This window comes from Molothrus aeneus, chromosome 7 (genome assembly GCF_037042795.1).
Source record: "Molothrus aeneus isolate 106 chromosome 7, BPBGC_Maene_1.0, whole genome shotgun sequence".
Taxonomy (NCBI): Eukaryota; Metazoa; Chordata; class Aves; order Passeriformes; family Icteridae; genus Molothrus; species Molothrus aeneus.
In genome coordinates this window covers 28,997,398-29,023,869 of record NC_089652.1, presented here as the reverse complement: position 1 = coordinate 29,023,869, position 26,472 = coordinate 28,997,398, and the positions used below count along the sequence as shown (strand labels likewise).

At 40.3% G+C, this 26,472-nt stretch overlaps 1 protein-coding gene across 3 annotated transcripts in view; it reads right to left on the bottom strand.

Moving 5' to 3' along the window:
- KALRN (kalirin RhoGEF kinase) overlaps positions 1-26,472 on the bottom strand; it is a 464,957-nt gene that overhangs the window by 176,335 nt on the left and 262,150 nt on the right. For all 3 annotated transcript variants that reach the window (XM_066553090.1, XM_066553091.1, XM_066553092.1), the window contains exons 11-13: positions 19,324-19,515; positions 7,087-7,256; positions 1,927-2,101 (exon numbers count right to left, since the gene is read on the bottom strand). In XM_066553090.1, coding sequence (XP_066409187.1) covers positions 1,927-2,101; positions 7,087-7,256; positions 19,324-19,515 — 537 coding nt within the window. The remainder of the gene's footprint in view (positions 1-1,926; positions 2,102-7,086; positions 7,257-19,323; positions 19,516-26,472) is intronic.

Sequence of the window (26,472 nt, the reverse complement as noted above, 5' to 3'; positions counted from 1 at the left end):
CTAATCTGATTTTAGAAGATTCCGAAGCACATTTCCAGTTTTAAGTATCTTAATGTATTACAGCCACTCCATTCTGTGAATATACAGAAGTAAGATCCATGTAGAAACAAATCAAAAGTATCCACAAAGCATTTCCATATTGGTATCCCATGTGAGGGGAATAATGTAAGTCACATCCTCTCCTGATGCCTTGGTAACTCCCTTAGTAACCCCATCAGTAAAGTAATGCCTGGTAGTGACACTCCTTGATTGAAGACTATTTACAAAGAAAAAGAATTTGAGAACAGGGATTTTTTAAAAATACTTTTACTTAAACCAGCACAATTATAGGTTCAGACCTTGAATCTGCAGTGAAACAGGCTGAGACCTTAATGAGTAAATCACATGGGTTCACCACATACTGTCTACAAACACATTTGGTGCTCCAGAGGCAAAAATTGGTTGTCTCTTTCTTCTTTTTTGAAAACACAGATGCCATTTATGGGTATGTTCCAGTACAGCATTCACACCCATTTACGTCTTTAAAGTAAAACTCTCAATTATTCAGCATCTGCCATGCCACACCAACATGTATAAAAAGTATCTTCTATTTAAATATAGGAGATAACATAGTCTGCTGAAAGAGCAGTACCTGACATGAAATAGATACATTTATAGATTTATACACAAATACAAAGAATGCTGCCTCTCAACAGCAAGGAGGCTGCACATAACTGGTAAGTAAATGAAACTATTCCAATTTACATAATTAACAAGCACTGTAGGACAGACTGCAGTGAAATACCTCACTATGCAGTCACAGCAGAGAAGCTCAGATACTCCTCACTGATTCCTATGTCTGGCATTCAGCAATAGAACAGGACACCTTTTAGGAACCTGGACACCTGCTTCCTGCCTTTAATCCCACTGTAATTCATCATGTCATGTCTTAAACACAAAATGTAACACAGCATTCTAAACCTCCCAGCAGTTACCAGCACCCACCTTGAGACTAGCTACAGATTTACAAACAATAAATAAATAATAAACAAACCTACAGATTTACAAACAATACCTCCAGGAATGTATCACCCTCAAACACTTACAGGTGCTCCCTGAACTGAACAAGCACCAGGGGGATACAGCAGGAGGAACACACCCCACAAAGGACACAAGCACTGACATCAGTCTCACAGACTCTGTGTACAAGTTAATACCCATTTTGTTCCTTTTTCAGCTCCTATCAGAACTACAGAAAGTAATTACTGAGATTGGCTGGAATAGCTTCAAAATTTCTCACTCCAAGAATACCCCAATATTTTGATGAATTTTCCATCCAGTGTTTTTGATTCCAAAACAGATCTGAAAGACCTTTTTTTTGCACGAGGACATTAAAATGTCCCTTTAATTTTCCCCTCTACATTTTTTTCCTTTTTAAATAAATCCACTGCAGTGTCTAAAAAGCACACCTTTTAAATACCCTTTCCTTTAATGCATAACATGTTTTTTCACTCTGTGGCTTAGACAGGCATGTATCCGTTTGTATCTGAAGAGACAAACCTCACTAATAAGTGATACAGAAACTTTCAAATCCCTGAGTGACTCATGTCAACAGAGAGTTATAACAGGCATCTCATAAAGCTTCTCTGCAAAGCAGGCAGATTCCCAGCATAGTCAGGGAAGCACCCATGCACCTATTCCAGTGCATGATTCCCAGCATAGTCAGGGAAGCACCCATGCACCTATTCCAGTGCATTCTGGCACTGTATCTTAAATCATGCTTTAGGTCCAACAGCCTGAATTAAAGCACAGTTGTAACTCCCTCTCCCCCTCACTGGAGAGCCAAGCAGAATCCAACAGCCCAAGATGTCCCCTCACAGGGTGTGTTCACATGTTCTCCCTCTCTCCCACAGCTCCCCCCAGCCAGGCCCTGCAGCCAGCTCTTACCTCAATGGTGTACTGCTCAAAAATCCGGAGCTGAAGGAAAATGTCTAGCTTAATCTTCCTCTCATGGAAGAGCTCTTCCATCTGTACCTGGGCCTCGTCGAGCTGCTGAAGGACGGACTCGATGTGGCTGATGGAGCTGTTGTGGGGGGTCTTGTTGTTGGAAACAGCAGAGTCCCTGTGGCAAGGCAGAGGGCAGGGTTAGAGCTGAGCGTTGAGGCAGGCAGAAGAGCAAGAACTCCACATCTGTGATTCTGTGTGCTGCTGAGGGGCAAAGCCAAGCACAGAGGGCTGAGGGAAGGTGGGTGCAACACTCAACTCCTCTACTCCCTGAAATCCTGCAGCTCCTGAGCTCGCCACAAAGTTTGAGCAGGGGGATCATCCTTTCTTGTGTGGTGACACCGTGACCTTACGCGCTTGGGAGGGGCAGGGGAGGAGATGCACATCAATCTCAAGGGCTCTCTTGAGGAGACTGGCTGGCAATCACCTTCAATGCTACAGGGTCACCTGCTCCTGCCTATTCTTACACCAACTGAGATGTTATTCAGCCTCCTGGACCTTTACAAGTTAATTTCCTGCATTTGCTCTATTACTTACAGACAAATTGAATCAGAATGATGAGTATTTTATACCAATGGCTAGTGATGCCCCAGTATCCTCTGGATAACAGCAATGGATACAGAATACAGTGCAAAAAAACCTCAACGAGCCTTTCAGAAACAGCAAGAGAGATTCTGACTCGTCTTTTCACTGGTGGAAGTAAAAGGAGGTGTGAATGTGACAGGCTAGATACTGCTCCAGTTACGTTTTCCGTTTACAGGCAGCAGAAGGGAGCAAACCCTTAACTTGTGGGCCAGGACCAAGGGGGAATTTGCTGTACTTGAAAGCTTAGCATGGGCACAGGAAAGCTCTGATGGTTCCTTTTCTATTTGTGCTTTCATGGATATTAATGGGCTCACCAATAGTCTGCTATGCCTTCAGCAATTTTTTTTTCAGTGACTGTTTTACAGATAAATACCATTTGCAGACATAAAGAATGGAAATTTATCCTCAAATGCTTCACACAAGGTCCCTCAATGTTCAGAAGGGCCAGAAAGGAAACTCCAAAGCCAAAATTTAATCTTGGCTTTGATACATTGGCTAAAACAAGATTTAGATGTAAGTTGTACTGATTTCCCTTGCTTACATGGGAATATTACACTGATATTTCTCTCTCTAGGTGTTATGGTTTCTGCCACACTCTGTATGTCTGTTTTCACATTCATGGTGATCACAGGGTCTCTGCCTCCACATTAGAGCTGCACAGAGGAAAGAGGAATTAAAATAACTAGAGATTTTCAAACTACAGCCTAATCTGAGGCTGCATCCAATCAAGTTCTGCTTCCCTCAGTCAGCACCTGTCTTCTATAAAAGGACATGAAATAAGTCTTCACTCAGATGCAGGATTATTACTATTCATATATTATCTAAATTACTCAATGAATTATTCAAGACCGGTGTTGAATAATCTCTCACGGGATCTAGAGACACATTTAGTTTTAGAAATTCTTTTTCATTAAACATTTCACTCTTCAAATCAAGCCACACTTGCATTTCAGTGACTGATGCAATACAAAAGTTTAAGAGTAGTACTCTGGCGGGCTTTTTTAAGTCTCCTTGCATAAGGCATTGACAACCCCTAGCTAGTCTGGTCTGAGAAAGATCTCCCTACAGAAAAAAACATTTCTGAGGTTGCATGCTTCTGTCACAATATTTCTTGTTCTGTCTGGTGATGAGAAATTCTTGGAAAGAATAAATATAAGACCCTTATTAATCTTTGAAAGGCTATGGATTAGAGTTTTAAAAGAAATTTCAAGTTGAAGTTTAATTCAAAGAAATTATTTGAAAAAAAACCCCGAAATAAACTCTGGGGAACAGAAAATTGGACTCAGTACATTGCTGCTGACTTTGTTTAAAATGAACACTGTGCTCCTAAAACCACTTTCAGTGCTTTCACTGGGAGAAAGCTCAATAAGAAATATCTATTAACTAAAGCTTATATGCTGAACTACTGCAAAAAAGGCAAGATACCTAACTCTTCAATGGCTTTTTTTTTACATTCCTGCTTTTCACATCTCACTGGAACAAGTCATTGTTTTGCCTTTCATAGATGACTAGAAATGTTGCCCCCAGCAGCACCCCTGGAACTGCAGTTCAAAAGGTTTGCTTTGTGTTGACTGCTGAGAACAACAACCACCTCAGTAAAGCACTGATAAGGAAGAGAGAAAAGTGTTTCCTATGTGAACCATGACATGCACAGAGTTTCTAGGCAGGCCTGTTTTATTCCTGATAGGTATGGCCTCCTGATGGAGTCACTGAGGTCCTGAAGACCTTGTGTGAAGTGCAGTCCCAGGCATGGTATTTAGTTCAGGCAGCTGAGCTTTTCATTGTCTATCTGGAGGAAGCAGAGTGCTATTACACAAATGATCTTCTCTCAACCAAAATCTGTTCTCTCAAAGATAAGAACAAGAAATGTAAAACTTTGCAAAGCTCCAGTAATTTTATTGCTTTTAACCTGTGTTATGACATGTTTGATAAGAGCAGTGTATTTCATTCTTTCCATTGTTGTAGCATTTGCAGTCTTCATCTATTCTTCACTGCACATACAAGGTGATCCACACTGAAATGCAATCCTGTGTTAAGGAAAGACAGCAGCAATTCTAGTTCTTCCTTTATCTCTGTGTTCTTTACCACTGCCCGCAGTGATGAAAGCTGGTAAGAGTGGGCACACACAGAGGCAGCTTCATTGGGGTTTTTTTCCACACTGTTCTGCTTTGAAAGAGTCCAGGATCACATTACAAGCTTTGCAGTTAGTCAGAGTGCTCAAATCCAACACTTGAACCAGCTCATCTTGACAGCTCAGCACTGCAAACTTTTGTGTGCATTGAAATGTTCGGTATTAACTCCATCAGAACCAGGGGGATCCATTTGCACAAATATGTTCACCTTGTTCCACCTTGCTCACTGCTCAGAGAACAAACCAGACCCCAAACCCAACTTTTCTTTATTAAAGACAGCTGCCACAAAACTTGCCTTGATACTTTGCAAACATTGGAGCATTACACCAATTTAAAAAAAAAAGTCTCAAAGCTGAGGCCACAGTCACTTTTCAAAGACTGAAGCTAAGAATTGATTATGTTCACATTAAGAAAAAGCTGATGTCCCACACACCACCTTGCAGTTCCTCTCTTTCCCATGCTCCACTGACTTCTCAGCTCCAGGTATTACCCTAGCCACCCTGCACACTTCCCTTCTGACTCAGGTACTCAGGCAGAAATCCTTCAGGCCAAGCCCACAACCAGAACCAGGACTCCTTGAATGTCGACACTTTCTGCAACCCCAAAAACCACTCCACACTCCACCTGATGGGCTTGTTCATGGTTCCTTTCAGGCTCTACTCCATGACTGTTCACACTGAAGTGATGCCATTCCAAGAGTTAGGAAGAATAACAAAAAAATTTGTAGCCCACAATTTAAATGCCATTTTTTTCATCTCATTGAAGTGCTCTAAACTTTGCAAACAACTTCTTTGCATAAAATAAGTTACCATGCAGACCTTTGACTGATCTGCTACAGCTGGCCATACATATTGTCAGCTAAAACCCCTTCCCCTCTGGCAGCTCACTTACCAAACCCAGCATGTTTTTATCCTACTGATCTCATCAGCAAAGATGAATAGAAGGATGGAATATCTACTCCTGATCCTTCCTCCTCAACTCTAAAACTGGCAAGCAATACTGCAACTCCAGTCCCTCTCCCTCCCCTGCAGTGCTGGCAAGTCACACACAGCAAGGGTAGGAATCTCCATGAGCTCTCTGGTGTGGCTGCCCAGGGCTGAATGACAATCAGAACCTCGAGCAGTCCTTTCAAATCTCTCTTTTTTTTTTTTTTGTTTGTTTGTTTCTGACCCAGCAGAGAAAACTTTGCATCCAGGATGACAGGGAAGAGCTTAGAGGAAAGCTCGGCATATGGCAGTAGGAAAATACTTAAGGACTCCAGGAGGTCTCTTAAGGGCAGAGCTCCACCAGAGCCCTCACTGTCCATTGTACTCCAGAGCATCTTGGGCTTTTCCTCTCAGGTTCCTATCATGACTCATGGTTTTCTGCACATCTCGGAGGAGAAGTAAAGGCATCAGATTAGGAAAGCTCAGGGTGAGGAAGATGATGTCACTCTCTTGGACTGTCTGGTGAAATGCATAAAACCTGGGATATTTGCATATTACAATGTATACAGAACATGCATACTACGTACATGTGGGTAAGGGCAACCTGTAACAATACAAAGATCTAAATAATAAGTGATGTATTTGACTTGGTTCAGTGCCCAGCAACATCCCTAAAAGGCACGAAAACTTCACTGCTGTCAACAAAGCTAAAGGCACAGAAAACCACTTTAGCAACAAATGAGAGAGATTTCACAATTGCAGATTCTGAATAAGCTTACTCTGCAAATATTCATTTGACAATACTTGCAGATTAAGAAAGAAGAGAAACAAATACATCAAACACCCAACAAAAGCCCCAACCTCCCCCCCCCGCCCTCCCAAATTCTTGGGACTAGTCTCTTCATGTATTTTAAATTAGGCAAAAATGAGCTGATTTAATTCACAGTGCTAGTAGAAGAACCAGCAGTGAAAGAGCCTCTTTGACACTATGAATAAATCCCACATACACAAAGATAAATAGAAGGGTGCTGCATGCAAAATGAAACAGTGAAGACTGTTAGACACGTGTGTATTTTATTAAGAGGAATACACTTACCCTACATCGGGAATAACCCTATAAATCACAAGGCCTCAGTTCACAACCATTTAACAATCTTCTATAAATACCAACTAAAAATATTCACTTCAAACACATTTGGTTTCATTCACTTCTCAGTGCCTATAAATAATCTCTCAGTCAAACAGGAAACCAATGCTGATCCACAGACTACTCTAATCAGTCCACACAAATCACTCCCTGTAATTTCAATAAAACGCTGAAAGGACCTGAAGAATTATAAATAAGCAAAGAATTAACAAACTCTCCCAATTGATCCTAGCTTGCAGTTCCCTGTTTAGATACCCCTAAAGCACAGCATGCATCAGATTTCTCAACACCTGTGCCCCAGGTGGATGCTTACCTGAGCTGCTGGATTAGATCTTCCCCTTCTTTAATAACATTGAGGGTGGCATCCAGGGTGGCTGTTTGCTGCTGCTGAAACTGCTTGATAAGCTCCTGTACCGCATCCACAGAGTCAGCACAGACATCCTCTAAGAGCTCCTTCTGCAGATCTTCCATCCATGTCCACAGCTGGGAAGAAGGGGAGGGAAATATAAATCAGAGAGGGATTGAGATTTAACCCTTTTGCTCTCTAATTCCAGATCAATAGGCATTAACTCCAGCTGCATGTTTCACAGGAAAACTGACCTAAAATTTGTAAGCCCAAAAAGATACATTTGTTATTGATTCCATTTAAAGCAAGAAAATAAGATAAATATAATATCAGGTAGTTTTCAAAAAAAATTAAATTTCTGTTTATTATACAGCAATAACTAATTATTTTATTCAGATTAAGTCTTTATACTAGCAGCAAATTAAAATCTCCTACATCTGTGTAACCCTTTCAGGAGCTGAGCACTATCAGCTGCTATTAATTTCACATGTGGCTGAAGCCTGTTGCAGGACAGACCTTACAATCTTTGGTGTGTGTGTGGTGTATGGTACTGACTGAAGTCTCACTGTGCCTGCTCAGCTATGCCTTCCCAGGGGTTGAGGTTTTGGGGTTTCTTTTTTGTTTCCAGTACTTAAACCCCCTCCTCAAAATGCACTCAGACTCTGCAATTTAACTCTGGGGAAATCCAAACATAGGAGACAGCAATATCACTAATCGACCCCATGAAGATCCATTAATTTTTAATAGTTCTGACTACCAGTTTTAAAGCCACAATCACAGCAACAAATCTTTGCCAGTGCTTAGATGAGAATTTCCAGCCAGCTGTTCATCAGAGGTCTGGACAGGGGCAGGAACGCCGCAGCAGCCTCCCACTGGCTGTAAAGGCTTAAAGCGAACAGAGGATTCCCCTTTAAGCTTGTGCTGAAAAGTGAGTGTAAAATTGCACCAACCGAGCTGGCAGCCTGCCAGCACACCCTAATGACTCCACCAGAGACTTTTCTGTGCCACGCCTGCCCCATTAACCCACATTGTGCTGGTGTGTGCTGGAGGTGGCAGCGCAGTCCCAGAGCGGGAAATGCCAAAGGATGCGGTGCCGGCCGCGGCTCCTCCCGCTGTCCCAGGGACTGCAGAGCTTTGTCCCACGGGGACCTCGGGGTGAACGTGAAGCAGAGGAGGCCCTTGTGTGTGGGTGGCAAAGAGCTGGTGAAAATGTTTGTGTTCAAAACGAGTCGTGCTGGATCCCCTCCTGCAGCATTTCCTCTGAGACTGTGAATTCTGCACGTCCACATTAAATGAGAGGAGGATGGGGATGTCTAAAGCTCCAGCTGCCCAAGCTTCTCACAGCCAGGGCCCACGCCTAAGGCCGCTCACTCCGTGTTACACTATACATTTGCTATGGAATTCGAGGATATTAACCTGGCCCAAATCAAAATGATCAAAATTAGAAGCTGTCCCAGCACACTCATGATATCAGAAAAGGGAGAGCCCAGTGCCTTTTGCATTGTCCCCACCTCTGCTACTGAGTCCTTGCTTGAGAGACTTACAAAAACAAGCATTAGAACATACGCCTTACTTGTAGGTTTCTCAGAGTCAGCTTTGAATATTTTGGGTAAATGCCCTGTTTATTCATAAATATTATAATTATAATGGCCTGCCCAACTACTGGCCTGAAACAGAATGTCTTTGCTTGGGATATTTACATATTTTCACATTCTTAGGAAAAGGGCATACTATACAAGAGGAACTATTAATCAAAGAAACAAATGTAAGTGAATAGGCATGAGAAACAAGTGGAAAAATGAAAACATATTTAATGAGCCAAATAGAGGGCTTTTTCAGTTGTGGTTTGAGGTCCATGTGCTGAGCTTTGGGAAGCTACCATAAAGGAAAATGCATTAGTGCCTTTATATGTTAATTATATTGAGAATCTTCCTGGTTTTGATCCAATCCCTACACCCACTCAAACAGTAAGTGCAGCTGGACCAAAACAGACAAGGACCAGGTTGGTCAGGAATATTACTTCTGCTTATCAGATCTTCAAGTAATAGAGCACTTTGTAAATACAGAAAAATAGCTATGTATAGAAATCATCCTTCTGTTTTGAGGTGAAAGCCACCAGTAGTTTTTTAACTTCTTGTAATTCTTAGATCCTTTTTCAACTTAAAAAAGCTCAGGAAATTTTCTTTATGAAAATGAAAGTGAAATCAGGAATTTTGTTCATTGATAGGAATCTGCTGTTTTCTTGAAATTATTTTGTTAGGGCAGAGTAGAAAGTTTCCAACCTTCAGAGGAAAATCCCGTGCTCTAAAGTGTCTCCAGAACCCAACTTTTCAGAAGGAGCATTGGGCATTTAAGATCTGACACCACTGCTTGAGTAGGCTTCTAAATCACTTTCAAAATACTTAAAACATAAACTGTATTGTATTTACCTGGAATCAAAACACTCACTAATTTCAGAGAGCACTCAAATATATTAACTCATATTAGCTTCAGATGTTTCCATTAATGACCTCTGTCTATAAGGATTTGCATATAAAATCTATCAGAATCTAGGTCATCCTTGACTCAGAGGCCTTTAATCCTTTAGACTCCACCAATCCCTGGAAAACCCTAATACAAAGAATCAGTCAATATTAATAAGATCAGGAAGATCTTTCAGGAAAAATCCACAATAGGAATCTGATTCCAAAACCTCCTAGGCTATGTGCTACAATTAATAGCACATGAAATAAATTGCTACCATGCCCACTTGTGAATGCCACAGGAATGAAAAGACCAATTCCATGTCGCTGCAACACCAGTCAGAACAGCTGTTAATCATGAAACAGAAATTGCATCCTGATTGTCACTGCTCAGGAAAATCAGTCCCTCTTAGGGCCTGATGTTTCATTCCAATGCAAGTATTTGACCAATTAAAAATATCTGACTATTAAAGCCCCAAATCACTGGATACCTTGTGCATTTCCAGTCTATGATGTGACCCACTCTAAGCTAGATAGCTTAGACCAAAGAAACTGTTCCCATTAAAATCTGATATATTGCACAGCACAACTTTCATTTCATATTTGCAGAAATTGACTTATTTTATTCTTACCATGAACAAAATTTGTGAGTACTTGTCTCATTTCCATACATACTTCAAACTATTACTAAGGTACTACTTGATCCCATACAGGGGGTGTATGTAGTTACATGCAGATATTCAAAATATAGAGGCAGAATTTCCACATCCACCTGTGGTGACTTTCACTAAATTTGCCAGTCATGCATGTGTCCAGAAAAGGAGATAACCTCTGCATTATGTTACTTAACAAGTACTAAAAAAAAAAAATACAGAATCCTAGGAAACTATACAGAAGTATCACAGAAGTAAGTTTTGTTCTTTTTTCAACTGATCTATGCTTTGGTATGATTAATTAGATATGGAGAACCTGATGCATTAATGGTAACACCTGAATTCAGTCTATGAGAGATCTGACTCAAATCTGACTCATGCCAACTACATGTAAAAATGTCACAGTTGTTAGCTACGAGAAGTCTCAGGTAAATACCTATCCCTAAGCCATTAATGCCAAAGGTTCATAGTGGCTCCACAACTGAAGCTTTATTTTATCAAGGCTTTACACAAGACAGCTAATTCTCCTCTGATTACTAGAACAGTGGGAAAGAAGAATGACACCCCTCCTTTCTTTTGGGATAGCATCTGGTGCCCCTTATGCATGGTGTCAACAACTTTTGCATCTTTCTTGGATATGAAGCCCAGGCAGTTTCCCTCCATCCAAGGGACAATGCAACTCTTTATTCCCAGTTACTTCATCTGATGTAATACCCTTCATTTTACTCAATTAGTGAGACCACTTAACTTGAGGTCTGAAGGACACCTGTGCTTGTTACCTAAAATTAATGCTTTTCACTTAGAAAAAGGAACCACTTTAAACAAAATCTAAAACCTAAAGTGATCACTAAGAAAATCTTGCCTGCATGATTGGAATAACTATTAAACATCCAATGCCTATATGCTGCTCTTTCTAAATGACAGTTTAAAAGCACTGAGTTATGGGAACAGTGCAAAGAACCAGTTCAATCCAGGAGATTTACTGTTGTACAGCATTTTTGCTAGTCTTAAAAACAAGGATGTTAATGGAAAGAAGCAACTTCCCAGGGTGTATGTTCTGCCCTTTTACTATGTCAGAGAAGCATAGTGTATTGCAGGGCAGGCCCCAAAAAGATGCTCATGACAAATCAGGAAGAGAACATTCATCACAGCAATGGAGACTAGAGCAGAATGCACAAGAATTCAGTGACATGCAGGGACCCTGCTGCCACTCCATGAATTGCAATGTCAGTGTTCAGGAAACCAAGGGCAGCCTGAAAAAATCCCCCAAAACCCTCACAAGCAGAACTGCTCCAGAGGGAGATGTCCATCAACCCTATTTCCCTCTACTACTATGCCAGGCTTTTACAAGCCAATTCTATGGCAATAATATTTAGCTTTGTCATGATATGCACTAGGAAATCACACAGATCCCAAGTTAGGTTAATTTATGGCAGAACTTCAGTCTGCACTTGTGTTAAGGCATCTGTTCAAATGCTGTTGTGCATCCAGCTTGACTGCAGAGCCTTTAGGAAATCATCCCCATACCAACATGGTGGTGAAAATAAAACTTTCCAGCACAATTAACCTTCATCAACTGGTATTTATTCACACTTAGAATGCATCCAGTCCTGTTTTAGTTAAAAGAACTGAGGGTTGCTGTAAACATTTCAGCAACATTGTCCAAAGTCCCATTCAAGCTCTCAAGAAAATGTCAACAGAAACACAGAGAACAAGGTCTGTAATGATGAGCTGCCAAATGACCTCATGCCACCAGCAAAGTGTCACATAATGGCAGCACACCTAATAAAAGGTGACAGGATTGGATGTGACCAGACACTACGTAGGAAATGCCATGACTTCCACAGTAAGACACAACTCATGAGACTCTCTGCTGCAAGATCTAATGTTGTCAGACACCACCAAACTGGTTGGGAAGAAATGACAAGTGGAAAGGGAACATTCTGTGAAAAAACTGATCTCTCCCTAACCTCTTTCTTGCTTTTTCCCTTTTCCTCGCCAATTTCTTGACATTTATCCTTGGTTGGGCTGCATCTGGTGCTTCTGTATGCTCAGGCTGTTTAATTAGTAACCTTGCCTATGGCAAAAGGATTTGCACTGCCTAAACATCTGATGCTTTTTCCAAGTCCTGCATGGACCAGATTGATATAGCACAAAATAATCTCCTCTCAAGGCAAACATGATTTGGGTAGCTAGGCTTACATCAGGGAGTGTGTAGATCCCCAGTCCAAGGTCATGTAAATGTAATTCAGGGACTATTTGATCTAGAAGAGAAAATTGATTTAAAAATGAAGAATAAAACGTACATGTTCTGTGCTTCTTCTGCCCCCACCATGAATTGTAAAAAACATGTTCCTCTTCTAGTATAATTTTAATATGTTATTTGTGATTAGGAATCTTGTTGTAATTACTTTCAGTAACTGTAATAATCAAATTCTTCACTTGATCACACTGGCTTAGAAAAGTTCTTCCTACATTGGAAGATTTACTCAGTTTTACAGCAGTGTGATACAGGACAATTTGGTGCAGGGGAAGCTTCCCACACTGCAAATGCAGCAATCTACTAATATAAACACAGGTACCCTCATATTCTCCTTATTGTGCATTGGTTCTAATCATCACTTCTCAAATGGAAGCTGCAGCACCTCTTCCCTCTGTGCTTTTTCCAGTGACTGACTGTATCTGTCACTTGCAGTCTTACCCTGATCTGCTGCTTTGGGCCTTTTGTGTAACTTTGTGCACTGCTCTGGGAATCGCAGAAATAAATAATTTGTGACAACTCTGAATCATTCTGAATCTTGCTAAGGACTGAAAAATCTACATGACTTTTCTTTAACCAGTCTGGTTGGATCCATTGACTTGAGCCACTCCACTGACACCATTTTCAACTAGTTAGTCTCCAGTGCATAGATGTACTTCAGGTGAAAGACAGAACGTGTCTTTTGAGTGATGAGTGAATTACAGTAGTGTACCTGTATGGCTTTAATAAAAACTTACTCAGTACACAGATTATTGCTGGCTGCCCACTCTGTTGCCCTTGTACACAGCACTGAAGCCCACACACTGGAACTGGGAGAAGCTCATCTTCCTCAGCTTCAGGAAATCAGAATGGGCAGAAATGTGTCTAATAAAAGAATGCTTTATGAAAGTTGGCACATCTTATTTAAAGATGCTCATAAAACTTCCTTTTAGCACAAACCACGTTATCTGGAGAGTGAGGCACGCAGGCTCACATTTCCACAACATGCAAAACACATGCAAGGGCTCAAAAGCCAAGGAAAATATTTGAGTGGAGCCATTGGTCTGTAACAATGCTGATGAATGGCCTGAAAAATGTGGATAACAAAGTATGAACTTAAATGAAGTCTACAGGAATCCTTTGGCTAGCACATAGTGGAAGGATGGAAAGAACCTCTCTTCCATGCACAGGTTTGACTTCCTGACATTTGGTTTATGTGGCTGCATTTACAAGCATTTGATTCTCATTACTTTGATTCTGTCTCTTTTACCAATCTTTTGCCATCACAGATGGCAGAATTTTATTCAGTAGTGGCCTGGCTGTGCTTCAAACTCCCCTGCTCAAGAGCGGGATGTGCTGCCAGAATACCACAGCTCTTTTCTTTCCCAGCTACTTAATCCTTCATGAAAAGAACTTGCTTCTGGGCAACAAATGGACAGGAAAGAAGGGCACCCTGTAGCACCCCAGCTGTCCTGGTTCCTCAGTCCCAGATCTTTGGTAGCTTTACAGACAAGATTTAGCTCTCAAAAAGCCACCACTAAAGTTAATGACTGGTGAATGTTGGCATCTTGGTCCAGGCCACAGCCTACCTTCTGGAGCTGAAAGGGGATTTGCTTTTATTTGGCAGCTTCATGGTAATTGATTGCTGATAACCCAGGGTGTACTTTGATCTAGCTCACACAGAAATATCACATTTTATACCAGAAGAGCCCTGTCCACAGCTACAATTATCAGAATGCTGAGCTGACAGGTGATCTGCCTTCTCCAAGGAATCTGCCACCCAGGCAAGGGACAGCACACGTGTTACTGTATGGGCACTTCTGCCAGTTCACTTCTACCACATTCTCTAATTTCTGCCTGCAATTTCACTTCTGATGGGAGTAGGAGAATATTTAGGAACTGAGTATTTCTTAAAAATACCAAGCAAACACAACAAAACAGCTTTTACTTAGAATCATAGAACCACAGAATCATTAAAGTTGAAAAAGACCTTCAAGATCACTAAGTCCAACCATCCATTTAGCACCACCAGTACACAGATTCAGCTCCCAGCAAAAACCATGGTCATACTAATAGGAGACATAAGTCTGAGGTTTGATGTTTCACAGCCCTCCTGTGAAAAGAAGGGCAGGTATTTTCCAAGTTTGATTTTGCATGCTGTTGTGCATCTATTTCAGCTGTTAATATTATCCCAGTGAAGGACAAAATTTCTAGCTTTTGAACAAGACACACAGTGCTTCATTCTAACACTGAAAATTCTGGGGTGTGAATTGGTGCAAATATGCAAATCAGTGTGAATATGTGAATATTCACTCAGTGAATATTTTATGTGCAGTGAGCCAGTTTGGGTCATTTTAATGTTTTATGCTTTCCTTTTTTTTTTTTTTTGAAATCTGGACATACTATGAAAAAAGGAACAAAAGCGCTGTCCAGGACAGGAGCAGTGTGTAAGACAAACACATGTTCAGAGAACAAGACCTTTTCAAAACTTCCAGAAGTTGCCAGCAAGTGGAGTTGCTAAACTGAATATCCTCTGCATCACAAATCTTTATTATCCAGTGGGCAATTGCTCTGGAAAGTCAATATTAGCAGTAAAAGTCAAACAACAAATTTTGAAGTTCAGTAACATTAACTTTGATTCCTGTGTCAATTCACAGTGAGTGACAGGATTACAGGATATATCCCAGAACCACTGTCATGTTTGCTCCATGATTAACTTAGATACATTCTGTCAACTCTTCTGATGGGAGTCAATAGCAGCTGACCTCAGTCCCCTGAGCTTCCCGCTCCCTGTGTCCCAGCAGCTCTGCCTCAAAGTGAAGAACAAGCCCTGTCAGAATTAGTGATCTACACTGAAATAATCTTCTGATCACAACATTCAACTCAAGCAGAGAAAATTTAATTTCACAGGTCTTGGTTATCAAGCAAAATTAAGTTAGCAGTGCCTGCAATAAAACACTGTTACCATTCCTGACTGACAGGGCAGCCCCACTCCATTACCCAGCTGAGTAACCCCACTGATGTCTGTGGGGTGACCAAGGTGACCTACTGACCACAAATAATACAGGTTATAATACAGGAAGCTGTCTGACACTTAATGGTCCAGGACTTAGCTCACACTTTCTCATGGCCTTATCAGACAAGATTTTCAGAGTGAAACTTTCCATACCAGGTGTCTGCCTAAGGCTGAACTTGATGAATTTTGAGGTGAAAGGGCCAGAATGAGAGAAAGGGACAGAAAAGGTACTTTGCCTGTGTTAGTTTTATTTCTGTTCAAATGAGATGCTCCAGACCCTCCATGCTTTTAAGCAAGGGTTTGAAATTTTGCAGGGCTTAGCCTTGATGTCAAGAATACACATTATGTCATTCATATGAACATTTTCCCAAATTTGGTCACTCAGAAGACCTCTGCCAAGTTCCAGTTTGCACATGTTCATAGTAACCTGTTAGGAATCTGGCAGTTCCTTTTTCTCAACATTAAATATTTTCTGAGCACATTCATCCCCCATTCTGTGGGCCAGGTAGGCATGGCAGGTTCCACATGGAAGTGCCTGCCCTGAGCACCTCGTCCTCCTGCTCTTCTGACCCACTAAACAACAACAAAACAGAGGGCACATGATCTGAAAACACAATTCTCTGCCTCTCTGTTTTTTTTGTGCTGGACTCAACACAGAACTGGTAATCTCAGGCCCACTAAGAAACAAGAAGCCTAGAGGTGGTAAGACATGCCTTTCATGCCCCAAAAAACTATGAAACAAGTGCAGAACTGTTTTATAGTTTAGTTAAAGCCCATATACTATAAATGGCTCTAAATTCAGTGAAGTTCCTTCTCATTCTTCAGTTAGCAACTGCATCACCAGCCAATACAAGTAACAAAACCTATGTAGTAACACAAGTAACACAACCTTAACTATACAAGAGGATTTAAAAATTTTTAATGATGTAGAAGTGGTCACAGTGCTCTTTCCTGTCTACATTTTAATACTTGGAAATGTAAAATACACTGCAGAACCTTAAGTATAGAACTGAGACACTAAAATATTAAGATTCAGACAATTAATTGCAAGATGTTTTTCTTTTGTCCTTGAGGGTTTTGAGTCTTCAGGGTGTGATTTTATGACATCTGCAACCTCTTCTCCAGGAAGCTCCAGAAATATTCTCTTTTAAACAAAATCAAATGCCAGCCAAGAATCCTCTATCATCATTTGATCCTAAAGCCAAAAGTTCACAGAAAAACATCAACTATCATGAGGTTTGTGATAAAAGTGCAAGATCTGACAATCCTGACAATAATTGATTCAGATTTGAAGAAAGAACCTAAATTCAATTACACTTAGTCCTGAGAGAAATTATTCAGGTATGAGTCTGTTGAATGTATTTATGCCAGTGATAATAATTTATAACTTTACCCTGCCATACAGATAATTGGATTTGATTCCCATAGTACCAGGTTTCTGCTCACACCATCGGAAATGCCTTGGTCCAAAAGGGTACAAAAATATTGACTACAAACTAGAAAAGCATAAGGAACGCTATAGGACAGGGGGACACACAAAATCCTGTTTACAGGCATGGCAATAGGACACCTACATTATTCAAGAGTGAACAATCACTTAAAGCACTGCTTCCAATTTATGCTTCTAAAGTGTTATTACAACACCAAAAAGTCCTCATTTCAACCTATTGTATATATTGTTAAATAAGGTCACTTAAAAAACATATCAAAATTATTGTTATGCTTAATTGACTGTAGTTTTGATATTCCTTCAACTGTATGAGTCAGTGTTTAGCAGAAGGGACCCTCTTTAATGCTTTCACATGAAATAAGCAGTGATTCAAGTATACTGTAGTATAAAAAATCCACTGTGAACTTACATTACCCATAGGGATATCTACATTTTAATGACTCCCTAATTCAACACTATCTATTGTCCTGAAGAAAATACAGGAAGACTGACTACAAAAGGAAACATTTGTTTGACAAGAGAAAAAAGGTAGGAGCAGTTAAAAGTTTCTCAGGTGGTGAGAATCTGAGCAGATGCATGTGGAGATGAAGAGGTGGGCAGAGTACAGGTGAAGGAATGAGAAGTTCACAGTCAATGAACTCATCCACACCTGGGAATTACTACATCAGAAATTCACAATTCACACAACCTGTGCTAGGAAAACTGTCAGAAGAAACATGTTCATTGCAGGAAGATCTTCAGAATATTTCCAAAAAAAGAAAAAGTGTCAGTAAGACCATTTCTTTCTACTTAATTTACCTTTTCACCAGTTATGTCTCAATAGATTAATACAACATGAATCATAGAATAGTTTGGGTTGGAAGGGACTTTTATAAGAGATAAGCACCCAGAGTCTGTCCACTCTGGATCTCCTTAAAAATGACATGAATTAATTACTGAACTTTCCAAAAACACATCACAGAGCCAATCTGTCTCACGGGAAAACCTTAATGAAGCAAATACTTAGCATTTACTCTTAACATCTAGAGAACAGCATTGATGCTAGCATAGAAGATGCGTTTTTAAAATAGTATTTTAAAAATGTTAATTTTTAATACATCTGCATTTTTATTCACCAAGACAGAGCTCAATAAGACCAGGTGTGTAGAGCAAGCAAAGTCCCTTCTTGTTGAAGAAGAACAGGAGTATAATGCACTGCAATCCCAATTCCTTCATACAGGGAGGCTTTATTTCCCAAAGCCAAATTAGGCTACACAATACCACTAACTGTCTTTTTTTTACTAATCATCACCTGCATAGGTGAATCAAGGTTAATCACAGCAGGAAACTCTTATGAAATAATTTTTACAGAGGAAATAACCAATTAAGTTTCCCCAGTGGCAAACCAGCATAGCTGCAAGTGTTTGAGCAACTCCGGGAAGAACAGCATTATCCACAAGCTGAGAGCCAACGATATTTTAGTATATTACAGAAGCAAGATGTAAAAGAAAAACCTTCATGTACCAACAGCTCTAACTGTAAACTCCATCTTCCATACACATCTGAATAAATGTTTGCATGTACCTTATACTTCAGGGGCTCCCCAGCATCCTGAAGCCTGATATATGCGACTTGTTTGTAACATGTAAATCAGCAGAGGCAAAGCTTTCAGCTTCTCAGAGTATCTTCCTGATCAAGTGTGCTTTCACTAACAGATGCTGCAGAGCATGAAAACAACCATCCTGACTAATTCCATCTCTCTCAGCAGAAACCCTATCTTTAAAAGTCACTCACCACTGAATGGCCTTTGGACTGCAGAAAATGTGAAGTATGCTTTAATTACATCCCCAGTGGCCTCCCATTTGATGTCCTGTCCACTGTATCTCCTCTGGCAAGTCAGCCTTATCTCTGGATATTTTTCAATTACACTAAACAGCATTTATTCAGGTCCTCACTGATTCACTGTATCAGTATGTGGCTGTTTTTTCTTTAGCAGTTGTTTTGAAGTCTGCCTCATTAAACAATGTAAGATTTCTAGTAACACATAATGATATTGGATACATTAATTAACAGTACATTTAAATGGAATCCTCAGAGGATCATGCTGCTGGCATGTTTGTACTTAAAGTGTTCTTACAAGAGAATTCTTGCTTTCTAACAATACATTCTAGTTGTGATTAAGCACCACTGGAGATGGTGTTGCTATATTTTAGTGTACTGTAACATTCATATGTTTCATTCACGTTTTATTTCCTCTTTAAAGCAGTTACTCATATGCATGAAATGAACTGGATAATATCAGCCTTGTATGATGAAAATGCCTTTTCTCTGTTATCTGAGTTTTCAGAGACAGCCTCTTGCAGCATTCTACAATACACAGCAAAATTCCCTCGTGCACCTCTTACCTCTTTGGTGTGGGTATGGAAGGAGACTGACATGTCCAAGAGAAGTTTCCTCTGTTCCACCCTCCGGACAAAGTCCTGAATCCGAACTTCCAGATGCCGGGCTGCTTTATAGATCTCTTCAGGGTCACATTCCCCAGTCTGAGCCAGCTGCTCTGCAGCCTCCAAGAGCTTGTCTGCATTGGTGTATGTATTCTACCAGCAAACAAAGCAAGAAACACAGTATGAGTAATACAATGTGGCAAGTAAACCCCTGAAAGAGGCTGTTTATCCTTAAGGCATGAAAGCAAGTGATTACCAGAGTTTTAAAACAATCACAATATTTCTTAGTGGCATTGCCATCTGTGAAAGGAGAACATATAAAGCCACATAGACTAATGCCTGAGTACACATGAAATTTTTTCTTATTTGACACACACCACCTCAACCCAATCCTGCCAGGCACAGCAATAGGACTTCCCATTTGTTTATTTCCAAGTTCCCTGCAATTTCTCAAAGATAATGGCACGAAGCAAGTGGGACTCACCAGCTCAGAAGGCTGCAGTGCCTCACGTGACACTCAGCCACCAGCTCACTGCACTGGCCTCCCAACTGCTCTCACATTACAGTGTGTAATCATGGTAGCCAGAGATGTCTCAACCCCAAGAAATATTTGCCTTTCACTGGCTTTTGTGAGATAGACCATGTCTTCAAGCTCCTTCTATAGTTTTTTCTCTTGTCTACTGTTCTGCATCCCATTTCCAGATGGACTGAGTCCATGTGATTTGCTTGCAGCTGCCAGTAAGTAATGCTCAGTTCCAGTTTGCCCAGGGCATGTACCTGCCCTGCATTACACAAGAATTTGAACACTGCACTATCCTGAATACATTTACCCCACAGCCACAGCCTTTATGATATGAGGTGTAGGACTCCTGCTTCACAGAGAGGGAACAGAAGAACCCAGAAGCAAATTAATGTACCCAAGACATGCCAGACTGTCAAGTGAAAGAGGGGAAATCCATCCAACTTGCCTCAGGTTTCAAGCTACCTGCCCATCCTTTCTCATTTTTTTTCACATCTCTGGAAAACACCACTCAACTAATACAGCAGAGAGTCTCATGAATAACAGGAAAAATGGAAAGTGAGTGCAGACATCTTCTCCAGAACTATGGAGCTATGCCTTAGTCAGCTTAGGCAAACTAACAGAGCCAGCCCTTGCTGTCATATAAAAGCTTTCTTCACTCAAGATGAGGCCAATAGCTCTTTGGTATTCAACACTTAACAAAAATAAGGAGAGACAAAGATGTCAGCTTCAGGGTGTTTCCATTACTGGGCTACATCTTTGGAACTACTTGGCATTGGCTTGAGACTGCTCTCCCTGGAATTTTAACCTCTGCTTCAATAGCAGAATTGTAGCACCTTCCTTGTCAAAATCCTCCTCAGTTTAAAAATGCATTAACTTGATACATACACACAAAATACCTCTAAAACTGTAGACACACAGGTATTTCTGAGCATTACACAAACACTGTCAAAAATAAAGCAATGGATCAAGCCATGTTGTTCCTACTTAGATAATGTCCTGCTGCAGTCAACAGTTGTTGTTTGAGAAAATGTTCAGTACAGAGATGGAGCACTGACCTCCGAGTGTTTAATGGAGGAAAATATTTCCAGTTATAAAAAAGCAAAAAGAAAACATCTCATTCACTGTTCATTTTTTGAGGGCTGACTATAAATATCTGGTATTTGCATTTCTCCTTTTGGACTGTGAAGAACATACTTGAGACAGTTTTGTTACCAATAGTAAATTTTTATTCCCTCACTTTCAGGCTACTGCTGTAATGGTTAGGCTGTTAACAGCAGCAAAATTTTATGTTTTAATAATCATTTTTTGGAAACCTCTTTAGCTGAGAGTTTGTTAAAAATGTTCCATTTAATGTGATTTGAATTAGGGTCCAGTTTCACTTAACAGTATCCTTTCTGAATGATCCCCTTCCAATAGTATTTGGAGCAGATGCCAGAGCTAGCACAATTTTTTCAAAGTCTAGTCCACACCAGTGTTTTTCACACATTACCACTACAACAACTCACACACCAGTCCAGCTCCCTGAGCACAAGACTGTTCCTGCTTTTATATGTATTATTTTGTGTACTTGTAAGTGCCTTCCCTCTCTCCTTGTGGCACAAATTTGGAACAAAAACCAGTTTTGTTGAAATACAGTATGGACCCAGATTTGCTGCATTTGTCCCTGAGACATTTAGGTCTATCTCTGCTGAAAGCCACACAGTTTACTGACTCCAACATGTGCTATGTTGAATTACCTGTGGATGAGTTGAGTTCACAGATACAATGACCAAATGTGAATACCATGGTGAAAAGTGTATAGGCTGGACCCTAGCCTTTGGGGGAGAAAGAAAGCAGACTGGCCTCAACAGAGGCTCTGGCCTTACTGCACAGACCAAAAAAGTTGTAGCAGCCCTTTGCATTGCACAAGGTTTTCCAAAGGCAAAGGGGATTTTCTGCAGGGAAGCTGATGGGGTGTGGAAGGAGCCACACTCGGTGTTTTCCCTGGGCTATGACAGGCACTGTCAGCATGCAGGGATGCTTCCCTAAAGAATGCATACCTAATTTTGGATGTGTTTGCATAAATGTGTCCTGCACAAAAGGCTTGAACACAGTGCATTTTGAGTATGGAGACATTTTTCTTCACCTCTTTTTCTGTCTTTGTCCACTGAGGTCACAGGTAAGTGTCGGGATTTTAAAACAGGTGCAGTTTATGATAGGAGAAACAACTAATGGTTATATTCCTGTCATTCTAGAAGGAAGGCCTGGTGCTGAGAGATTTCCAGCTCACTGTTGCAGACTTAAGGGATTTAGATACATTTCAGATAATCAGCCACATTTGGGAGTTAACCACCTTCGCCTTGAACTCCTGAGCTTGATGCACTCATGAAAGGACTGTCCTCCCTCATCAGCTGTCGAGATGTGCACACAGCACAGGCCAAATAAGCCAGAGGTTACTCATTTGCTGAGGGCTTGCTCTACTTCTCTTCTGTTTGTTTGCTTAAAGTGCACATAAATCACACCAGATGTTGTTACACATATCAAAGTGCTGTTGAAGCTGAGAGCTTCATTCTGGTTGATGTTGCACTGCCTCCCTGCTCCCTACATTTTCATCTTGAGCTTGATCTCTTGTTAATAAGCTCTTTGGGGTACAAACCCTTATTTTATTTATTTGTTTGAAGCACATTCTGCTTTTTTGGTGTGACATAAACCTGGATCAGGCAGGGTGAGAATCCAAGAGAGAATTAAGTTCTACAATGAAGAAAAGCATAAAATGCCTCCTTGTCCCTCCATCCGCATCCAAAAGAGGTTATCTCAGATTCACAGCCCTTCTGACATCTGGCAGAAAAAAAAAAAATCCATGAGTTATAAAATTATATGCTTTCTGAAGTTTTAGGGTTGTGTGGCATTTTTTCTTAATATTGTCTTAACCCATGAGAGAACTGTGCATGTGAAAACCCTTGAAATTCTCGGTGAACTGCTAACTGGCATTCCACACTTCTGCAACATTTCATATACAAAATCAACTTCCACCTTATATCTCTTAATAATATTTGTAGACCAATCTTTGCATAATGACCTATTTCAATCATGAAACCTGCAAACACAAGGAAATATCTATCTATCTATCTAGCCATCTATCTATCTATCTCTTTGTGAACTTCTTCACATTTTTAAGGTATCAATCAGTTTAGCATAGCATTTTGGTTTTGGCCCGTGTGTGTTTATAGAAAATTATTCCATGTAGTTTTTATCTACTGCTAGGAACTGCACATGTAAGTAGTTTATTGCTGCATGTTTTTAGGCTGATTACATTGAAAATAGCTGTGTCTAGTCATAGTCTAGGGAAAAGTTCATGTCCTTAATCTGGACAATTTTTTTCCGGAACAATCTGCCCCTGCACACTCTTTTACAGCTGTTGATTTTATTTGAGGGATTTTCATGGTAACTGTCTCTGAGTTCTCCAAAGTGTAGTGAGCCATTCCCACCAGCCAGAGAAATGTGTTTGTTGTAAACATCAGGAAAAACATGGAGGAGGGAACAGGGCAGGTGATCAGGCACATGATCACATTAAACACAAACTACATACCCCAGACCTCACTTCCCAAGTAGATGTTGAGATAAGGGGGATTAGGCAGCACTAGTGTGTATTGACCAAGTTCTGGGGCTGTGCAAGGCAGTTCCAGGCAAAGGTTCCTTGTATTGATTCAGAGAGCTTTGTCAGCTGGGTTTTGCCATGAAAAAGGCATGGAAGAGAAGGCATCTCTGGAGGCCAGGAAGTACCAACTAGAGAGAGAAAGAGGACTAGCTTAGACCTGATATTCTTGACTAAAGACTAGTGATGTGAATCCCTCATTATGCCTGCAGGTTGAAGTTTAGGAGACTTATTAGGCTTTCTCTGATGTGTTATCTCCCATATGTTCTTTAGAGTCGTGACTCTCCAGTACCAAAGATGAAATGTCTGTATCAGCACTCCTGCTGGGAACTTGAGACAAAGTTCAAAGCCTGATCCATCTCTTACTGAAAACAGTAAAAAGGATTTTACTGACTTCAGGGAGAACTGGGTCAGCCTTCTAACCATCTCCCCAAGATCACAGGAGAGAAAAAATGGCAAAGGGCTAAAAATAGAACTCTGGAGGACTGGTACCTGTTCTGTGCATAGACAGCGAGTAGAATTCCTGCCCAACAAAACTACAGCACGATTCACTTTGGCAAAACTATAATTACAGAGCTGATTCTGCAGTTCTTGTCAAGCCTTATAAACTATTGTTATCCTTAATTATAAAGCTCAGTTACTGCTATCAGATTCTTTGCTCAAGCCACTTCATTAAAATTAGCTCCAGTATTTGTTGAGGTTAAGTGATCTCACAGTCAGGCCTTTTTGAAGAATTATATCTTTAGTAACTTGATATTCTAAAGCCAAAATAAGTGACCACAATGAAACATTTCTTTGATAGATAAATCTGGGGTTTAACAAAGCATCCATCTTTGTCAAAATTCCTCCTCCCTTAAGAAGGGCAAAGGCTAAGTGCATATGATGATCTAATATAAGTTGTGATTTTATTCCATTTGAATTGCACATAATCAAATCAAGACTGATATTCTTACTTGTACTCTGTGGTTGTAATTCAAAACAGACTTACCAGGAATTACAGTTACAGAAGTTACAGGCAGAATATCTCTCTGAGGTAATGCAGCCACTCACTCTGTCAGTTCAAGATTGGTCCCCACTATAAACTAGAATGGACCTTTTAAAAAAATATCCAGGCTAATGAAATTTCCATCAGCACCTTCTTCTTCAGACTGTTCTTCCTTGAAAATGGCAATTCATCCTTAGTTTTCCTTGTCATAATGTCACCCCAGTTCTCCTTGCACTGATATCATGCTGATACTAATCACTACTTTACAACTCCATAAATGCCATTATTTCAGTGAATTGCATAAAATATTATGTATAATATATTGTGTATATATATGTTTTAAATACAAACATATGGCATTTTTCAGTATTTATTAGATATTAAATATTCCCAGGAATGACAAGGTGGATATAACCCAGAATCCTCACTGACCACTGCGCAGGACCAGATATTTTTCTGTGTATTGTTACTTTTATTTATGATTTTCCCTCAGGGTTCACATACAAACCGAGATGAATTTATTATTTGAATTTGCTAATTAACTCCAGTGTGATCACAACCATTATTCAATTAAATGCCAGTGAAATATATAGTGAAACAATGGTTTAAATTACAATTAAAATCACACATCTCATCCAATAATAATAAGTACATAAAGACACATAGATGCATGTCTGTGTGCATACAGTACAAGCACACAAAGAAGAAAAGTTTGCTTGGCAAAGATCTCCACTTCTCAACCATCTTCAGTGTCATCCTGAGACCAAGAGAGATGGACAGCTGGGAAAGAGAATTACATGTAGGCTCATTTTGTGCTTATAAAGCTATTTCAGTTTTTATTTTCTGCCACCTTACTGGTCTTCTGGTGGAAGCATATCCAAACAGAATATTAAAATGAGATGATGAAATACTGCTGTTCCAATATTTTATGGTCTTTACAAGGATCTATAGGAATTAGGGAAGACATCTGAAATTGATGATTATTGGCTAGGTTTTATTCTAGTATTCTGTCTTTGGTAATATACATGAAATAGCTTGGTCCTTTAACTTGGGAACACCCTAGTACAGGAACAGGAAGATGAAAGTGAGCAGAAGAAAGGAAAGAAGGACAATGAAGACAACAAAACAGTAGTTGCGGTGCCAAACATGAAACCAAACTCATACTGCTTGGTGTTATCCAACACACTGAGTGTACCACTAAAACAGAATTATCACTGCCCAATTTCATAATTGAGTAACTTGCAGAGTGCACAACTGAGAGCTGCTCAGGTGACTGAATGGTAACTGAGCCTTTCAAATTCAGCAAAAATGAGGAAAGCATTTTCTTTTGTGGAAATGACAAGGGAGCACAAGAAGGCAGACTGACAGGAGTGAAATGCAGCTCCTTTTGAAAACTTCTTAAATGATTAATATCATCAGAAAACCCAGGTGGTTCACAGCAAAGCTCCACAACTTCTTTATGATAGGGGAAAAAGGGAAGGCAGGTGGAGAAATAAACATGGAGCAGCTCCAAGGTGAGCAGCAATCCAGGAGAGAGGGCATGGTATTGTTTTCTGTCCCAAAAGCTCAGATCACATCTTTCCTGAGCCCTACAGACATGAGTGCAATCATGACAGCTTTATCAAGTCTGGTTGGTTTCTGGAATTGAAATAACTCCAGCCATTCTGGGTTTAATATCACGCTCCTGGTTTGGAGATTTCAAAGACACTGCAACAATAGTAATAAAAGGCTTTGGACTGTCAGCAGCACTGGGAAAAGCCAGCACCAAATACAACTGGCATCATGGCTGCCTTGAAACCAAAAGCAGGAATAAACTTGTGAGAATGTGAATTCTGTGCCTATATTTTTATAAAACCCACTTTGAATAAGACAGCAAAGCATTTCCTCTCCATTTCTTCCACAATCACTACCCTGGCTCAGCCATGCTCTTATTTCCATTAATATGAAGATAGGTTATAACACCTTTCC